Source organism: Babylonia areolata, chromosome 11 (assembly GCF_041734735.1).
Source record: "Babylonia areolata isolate BAREFJ2019XMU chromosome 11, ASM4173473v1, whole genome shotgun sequence".
Taxonomy (NCBI): Eukaryota; Metazoa; Mollusca; class Gastropoda; order Neogastropoda; family Buccinidae; genus Babylonia; species Babylonia areolata.
In genome coordinates, this window is record NC_134886.1 from 15,662,742 (window position 1) to 15,670,241 (window position 7,500).

The window sequence follows — 7,500 nt, forward strand, 5'->3', positions numbered from 1 at the left end:
TTCTTTTTTGTGTGTGTTTGTTTGTTGTTGTTGTTTTGTTTTGTTTTTTTAGAGAGAGTTGCTCAAACGTTTCTAAGCAACCACTGGAGGTGTCGGTATCTCTCGGGCCTGTTGGATGCTGAATGAATGACATGGAAACTTACACAGCGCGTATTCTCGTGCTTTACAAACACGGGTCATATGCACAACAGGCTGTCTGCCTGGGTACAGCCGACTGACGGCTGCCACTGGGCGCTCATCATTCGTTTCCTTTGTCATTCAATCAGATTTCAGGCACGCACACATACATACTTAGACAGACATGTACAATTTTACCGTTTCTTTATTTACACTACTATACAGGCAGTCATTCTCATTTTCGGGGGTATGCATGCTGGGTGTGTTCTTGTTTCCATAACCCACCGAACACTGACATGGATTACAGGATATTTAACGTGTGTATTTTGTCTTCCGCGTGCGTTTACACACTAGGTGGGTTCAGGCACAAGCAGGTCTGCACATATATTGACCCGAGAGATCGGAAAAATCTCCACCTGTACCCACCAGGCGCCGTTACTGAGATTCGAACCCGGGACCCTTAGATTGAAAGTCTAACGCTTTAGCCACTCGGCTATGATGCTGCCTGCAAAAAAAGCTGTAGATTGCAGTTATGTGACATGGTGTGAAACCTAAAATAATTGCTCTATCTCCACGGTAGTAACGTCATCATCCTTCTCCTTCGTGATTTAGACATATCTATTCAAAGAAATGGGGAAATGGGGGGGGACTGTCTCCAAGTCTGTGACTTTGAATATCTTGTCCTTTCCTGAAGACCCCCAGTTTCCATTTCCATTCAAAAAAAAAAAAAAAAAAGTCCACGCCTGTGGCGAGTTTATGGTCAACGTGTTGACATCTGGACGTTTTTTGTTGTTGTTGTTTTTGTTTTTTTTACATTGTTGTACTTTTTTGTGTATGCTGGGCGTTTCGGTTGTCATTGGTGCCCGGGACTTGTGATTTGTCGTTATTTGTTTTTCCTTATACATGTTTGCTTTATGTATCATTTAAAAATTGCTTGTGTTTTGTTGTTGTTGCTGTTGTTGTTGTTGTTGTTGCTGTTGTTGTTGTTGTTGTTTGTTTTGGGGTTTTTTTTGGTTTTTTTTTTTTTTTTTTTTTTGGTTGTTGTAAATTTTCTCGAAAGAAACTGACGATCACGAAGTAGTCTATGGCAGAATCTTGTCCTGGGCGTTGGTGATTTTCATGGAACATAATGATGTGTGTGTGTGTGTGTGTGTGTGTGTGTGTGTGTGTGTGTGTGTGTGTGTGTGTGTGTGTGCGTGCGTGTGTGTGTGTGTGTGTGTGTGTGTGTGTGTGTGTGTGTGTGTTTCAGACCCTGATAGCACGCCAGGACTCACAGCACACCTACAACAGCATATCTGTGAAGGTGTGTCTCACTCTGTGTGTTTCTGGTGCCTCCATCAGTGTTTGTGTATATTAAACGTGCGTGTGTGTGTGTGTGTGGAGAGAGAGGGAGAGACAGACAGACAGACAGAGAGAGAGAATGGATGAATGGTTTATTCATCTATAGGCCATTGCCCCTCATGAAAGGGTGCAAGAAAAACACATTTGAGAAGGAGAAAATAAACAAGAAATATATCATACTTTGTCCAGCGACATACGCTCAGCTACGTAATACACAGTACCGATAGATAACACATGCATATCAAACAGCACTCAAGTAAAGTTATACATATGACATGAGAAGTTACTTTACGACGTAAGCGTGGATCGAAGCTTAAAGAGAGAGAGAGAGAGAGAGAGAGAGAGAGAGAGAGAGCTCTGTTAACTCTGTCAGTCTCCCAACCATTCAACACATGCAACAGTGCGACAGGTATATTGTCTTCTGTGTGTATCAGGCTGTGTTAGCGGCCCGTGATTCCTGGCAGTTTAAATGTGATCCACATACCTGTGTTTAAATCTTCCCTCTTCTCTTCTTTCCATCCCTCTTTCACCCACCCCACCTATTTTCCTCCGTTTTCTTTTCGGTTTATTGTGTTAACAAACATTCTGTTTTACGGTCTTTCTGTAAGTGTAACTGATGCAGATTGGGAAGTTATATTTGTGGTATTCCCATGTTCATTCATAACTCATTTGCATGCAAACAAACACATACATACATACATACATACATACAAAACAATGTGTCTTTGATGTGGTCAGGAAGAATCGTGGGAAACCTCACTGTCTGGATTTTTGGCCCTGAAACAAGGATCGCGGATTCAGCAGATCAAATCCAAACGTCTGAGGTATAACAACCGTCTGTCCGTCTGTCTGTCTGTCTCTGTCTGTCTGTCTCTCTCTCTGTTTCTGTCTCTGTCTCTCTCTCCCTCCCTCTCTCTCAGAGAGAGAGAGAGAGAGAGAGAGAGAGAGAGAGAGAATGTGTGTGTGTGTGTGTGTGTGTGTATGTCGATTATTAATACCATGTTTGTGCCTGTGCGTGTGTGTGTGTGTGTGTGTGTGTGATTTTTACCATTCTTATGCCTTCATGTGGTATAGTATTCGCATTCTATGACATTAAGTAACATTGTGTAGTGCATGCAATGACATATAATGTAGTTTTGTGTTGTGTAGACCCTGTTTCAGGGCGGGGACTGGATGAAAAAAAGCCAGTGTTTATCTGTTATCCTCGATAATAAAGAATGTCTTGTCTCCGCCCGCCCCCCCCCCCCCCCCCTCTTCCTCTCTCTCTCTCTCCAATCTCAGTGTATCAGTTCGCCTGCACTCCTGAAACACACAGACACAGACAGACAGACACACACACACACATACACACACACACAATCGCGCGCGCGCGCACACGCACACACACACACACACTTGCATCGTCTTGTCTTGCTGAATCAGGTAACAAAGAAGCAAAATACGTTGTGTTATTCTTGCCGTGTCTTGCAGAATCAGGTAACTAAAAAGCAGTCTTCGTTTTCTTTTTCTTTTTAATCTTTTCTTCTTTAAAAAAAAAATTTTTTTTTTACTCACTTGTGTAAACAAAGTGAGTCTATGTTTTAACCCGGTGTTCGGTTGTCTGTGTGTGTGTGTGCGTGTGTGTGTCTGTGTGTCCGTGGTAAACTTTAACATTGACATTTTCTCTGCAAATACTTTGTCAGTTGACACCAAATTAGGCATAAAAATAAGAAAAATTCAGTTCTTTCCAGTCATCTTGTTTAAAACAATATTGCACCTCTGGGATGGGCACAAAAAAAGTGAAGCCTATTTATTTATATCCAAACTGCATTTACTGTTATATTTTTAAAAAAATTGTATTCTCTAAACTTGGCACTTTGATCTGATATTCTGACACAACAACAAGAGCAGTCATTATTATCATTTTTTGTTCAAACAGGAACTTCTTTTGCTAAGCATGGAAGTTTTATTTATTTTGCAAACGTTTTGGTGCAGATAGTAAAGAAGGGAAATTACTCTGTAATTAATGCTAGGGGACTTAATTCGAATCTGGTTAGGACTTTTTTTTTTCTTTTTTTTTCTTTTTTTAACGCGAAGCTTTATAATAACAAATACAGAACACATTTTAACGAATAGATTGTTTTTTTTTTAAGTGTATCACAAGTGAGTCTTGAAGGCCTTGTCTCTCTTGTTAATCTTTTCTTCTTTTTTTTTTTTTCTTCTTTTTTTTAATCTCCGAGTGGATGTGTCTCTGGTCTTGCAGATCTTTCTACAAGGCTCAGGATGACCTCATTGACGCCTACGAAGAAGTCTGCGGCACGTTCACAAATGACGTCACAGACGACGCTGCCATGGAAGCACAGAACACGAAGGTTCTACGATACTCTCAAGCGTCTTTCTGCATCAATGTTGTAAGAATCGGTTCGTGTGTGTGTGTGTGTGTGTGTGTGTGCGTGTTTTATTTTCTAAAATCAAAGGACAGTTGACATCGAATTTGAAAGGGTGTCATTGGCTAATTTAGTTATTGCAACATTATTTTGTTTATTTGTTTCGTTTATTTATCAATGTTTGTTTTGCGAAATGACTGAGCTACAGAAACACAAGTGCTCGGGTTTTTTTTTTTTAAAAAGAAGAAAGAAAGAAAAAAGAAGGAAAAAAAGAAGAAGACACAAACACACGTTTAGCAACCCATTTAGAAAGATTTCATCATGAGGGCCTATTCATACCAGCCAGTTTTGGTTTTGTTTCCATTTTCAGTGCCTTTCATGTTTCGGGCGTGTCTACACACATTGCACAACATAGCATGCACGACCACGTGCACAACATACCATGCACAACATAGCATGCACAACATAGCATGCACGACCACAAGCACGGCCACATGGGTCATAAGCCCATGCATGCGCGCGTGTGTACAAACACCCACGCAGCCACCCTCCATCCATCCCCCCTCCCCATCTCTCTCTCTCTCTGTCAATCACTCTCTCAAACTCTCTCAGCAAATCTGTTGTTAAATAATCGCATCTCTTACCGCTTCTCTTACAGTCTGCGTACTGTAGCACAGTTTGGTGTTTTTAACAGTTTACTTTAGAGGGCGCAAAGTTCTCGCCATTTTGCAATGTCTGCGGGCGCAAGGGAAGTCAACAACCAAGGACCTGTAAATCTGATCGCACACGGTCACAATTATCGAAAACGGCCAAAGGTACAAATCAGAAAGTACAATTTCCAAACATTTACCCTGTTTTGCCCTATTGAATTAAAACGTTTAAACCACACACTTTTATCCGACATGGTAGCCTTCAGTACTCTCCCTCTCCACCTCTCCATCTGTCCCTCTTCCTCCCTTGATGCTCTGATGCTGAATCCGCCTACATTTTGTTGTTCCGCACCTGAACTTGGTATTGACTCCATATTGATTTCATCATCTGTCCCTCTTCCTCCCTTGATGCTCTGATGCTGAATCCGCCTACATTTTGTTGTTCCGCACCTGAACTTGGTATTGACTCCATATTGATTTCATCATCGTATTTATTCAATATGTTGCGAATGTGTGCATTATAACAAAAAAAGAAAAAAAAGCGTACATGGGTGCACATCACTCCTCTTTTGCAACATCTCCATTGGCTCCCTGTCTCACACAGAATAAAGTACAAGATCAGCACTTTATGTTATAAATGTATTCACAAATCTGCCCGGAAATCTTTGTGCTGCCTTCACCTCTACACTCCATCTCGATGTCTACGATCGGCTTCGGACCCACTCTGTTTACGCATACCCAGATTCAAACACACTACTGTTGGACGCCGTTCTTTCTCTGTCTCTGGACCTTGAATTTGGAATGAACTTCCTCTTTCGCTTCGTCAGGTCTCCACAAGATAGCCTCCCTCGCCTGCCTCTTCCTTGTCTTCAGTTTCTTCTCTTCAGTTTTACAGTTATGCATGCGTGTGAATGACTGGTGTGAAAGTATTGTCTCTGCACAAGATTCAGCGCTATATAATAATAATAATTATTATTATTATTATGTGCAGGCGCGCGCGTTTGTGTTTATGTGTCTGGGCATGTGTTTAATGATGGAAGCGTGATACCTTTTTTATCGGACTCATTTTGCTTTGATTTTTACTGCTATTTTTTGTTGTTATTGTTACATGTTGTGTGCCCATACTTTTATGTTCTGCATGTGATCTGTACGTTTCTCAGACTCCACTGGTTGCCTGTTTCTGATCGAATAGACTATAAGCTATCCACTCTGACCTTTTCCGTACTCAACGGATCTGGCCCAAAGTATCTTTCTGAACTCATCCATATCTATACCCCGTCTCGCCAGCTCCGTTCTTCTTCTGATACTCGACTTCTCAGGATACCTCACGTCAGAAGTAAGACCTATGGACACAGATCGTTTTCTTTTCAATCGCCAAAGACATGGAACAAGCTCCCTGATAACCTCCGTCATTCTGATTCCCTCGCATCTTTTAAATCTCGTCTCAAAACTCACCTTTTCCCTCAGCAATAAGTTCAATTGTGGCAGGTCCACAACTACATGCATGTATATGAATGTGTATCGTGTGTGCGTGTGTTTATGTAAGTTTGTGCCTGCCTGTGTGTGCGTATGTGTTAGGGTAGCTGTTAGATACACATGCATGTTAATATGTATGTATGCAGTGTGTGTGTGTGTGTGTGTGTGTGTGTGTGTGTGTGTGTGTGTGCGTGCGTGCGTGCGTGCGTGCGTGCGTGTGTGTGTGTGTGTGTGTGTGTGTGTGTGTGTGGTCACATTTTGGTGTGTGTATGTAACATAGATATAATGTTTTATGTTATCAAAAGCGTTTTTGTAAAGCACCTAGAGCAGATTTCTGGATAGTGTGCTATATAAGTATCCATTATTATTATTATTATTATATTTAGACGCTCCCGCGTTGTAGGACGTATGAGGCAGTCGGTCAGAGCGCTCCATTCTCCGCAGTCCTCAGCCACTTTGCTGGTGTCATCGCATCGTCTGTGGACCGGTCTGACGTATCTCTGTCCGCTGTTTGTCGTCAGTTCATGTTAGGCTGTCCACTCTGTCTCTGTCCTGTAACTGTCCAGTTCAGGGCTTGGCGTATGATCCTTGTTGTCTCAGTTCATGTCCCATCTAGTGTAGTCTTCGTTCGCAGATAGATGACATCACCACTGTCAGCTTCTCTGGAATGATACGATAAAAGGATTCCGACTCTGATTCTGACCTGTTTCTCTCCTCTCCTCCTGAGATAATAAAGGGATTTCCATTCAGATTCTGCAGGGGGTAAAACGGTCAAACACGTAAAAGCCCACTCGTGTACAGACGAGAGAACGTGGGAGTTGAAGCCCACGAACAAAGAAGAAGAAAAAGAAGATTCTGATCCAGACTGTGATTCTGATCGTTGTGTCCTGTCCACCTCTGTGCATGTCTCCAGTTGCTGACGGTGGGCAAGCTGGTGGCCAGCATCCTGTCGGGGTCCATGTCCATCATCTCCAGCCTGGTGGACAGCGTGGTGGACCTGCTGTCCGGGGTCATCCTGTGGTGGGCGGCACGTGCCATCCGTCAGCGTGACCTCTACACGTACCCTCAGGGTTAGGGTCTGTGTGTGTGTGTGTGTGTGTGTGTGTGTGTGTGTGTGTGTGTGTGTGTGTGTGTGTGTGTGTGTGTGTTTCTTTTTTTTCTTTCTTTTTTCCTCTGTTTCGTTTTGATTTTGTTTTAGGACAATAGGGATGCTTCACAATGGGAAGGGGGGCAGAGTTGGAGAGGGTGTTGTGGGAGGGGGGGGGGGGTTCTGTTTTAAAGCGCGAGTAAAAAGTGAACAAATCTGTGCGGGTGTCATCAACAGTCTGATTCGGTCATCCGTGTCAATGGAGTGCCGCACAAAAGAACCAGATTCTTCCAGCTCTGTCGGTTGTGTGTCAAAGCCTGAGTCTTGGCAAACGGTTTTCCTGTTCAGTCTGAATACAACCAGTAGTAAGTAGTAGTCGTCGTAGCAGTAGTAGTAGTAGCAGCAGCAGTTGCAGCAACAGCAGTAGTAGTAGCAGCAGCAGTTGCAGCAGCAGCAGCAGTAG

General features: G+C 42.8%; 1 protein-coding gene across 1 annotated transcript in view; it reads left to right on the top strand.

Moving 5' to 3' along the window:
* LOC143287306 (uncharacterized) overlaps positions 1-7,500 on the top strand; it is a 17,184-nt gene that overhangs the window by 1,860 nt on the left and 7,824 nt on the right. Inside the window, exons 2-5 of the mRNA XM_076595255.1 lie at positions 1,367-1,420; positions 2,197-2,282; positions 3,701-3,848; positions 6,864-7,020. Coding sequence (XP_076451370.1) covers positions 1,367-1,420; positions 2,197-2,282; positions 3,701-3,848; positions 6,864-7,020 — 445 coding nt within the window. The remainder of the gene's footprint in view (positions 1-1,366; positions 1,421-2,196; positions 2,283-3,700; positions 3,849-6,863; positions 7,021-7,500) is intronic.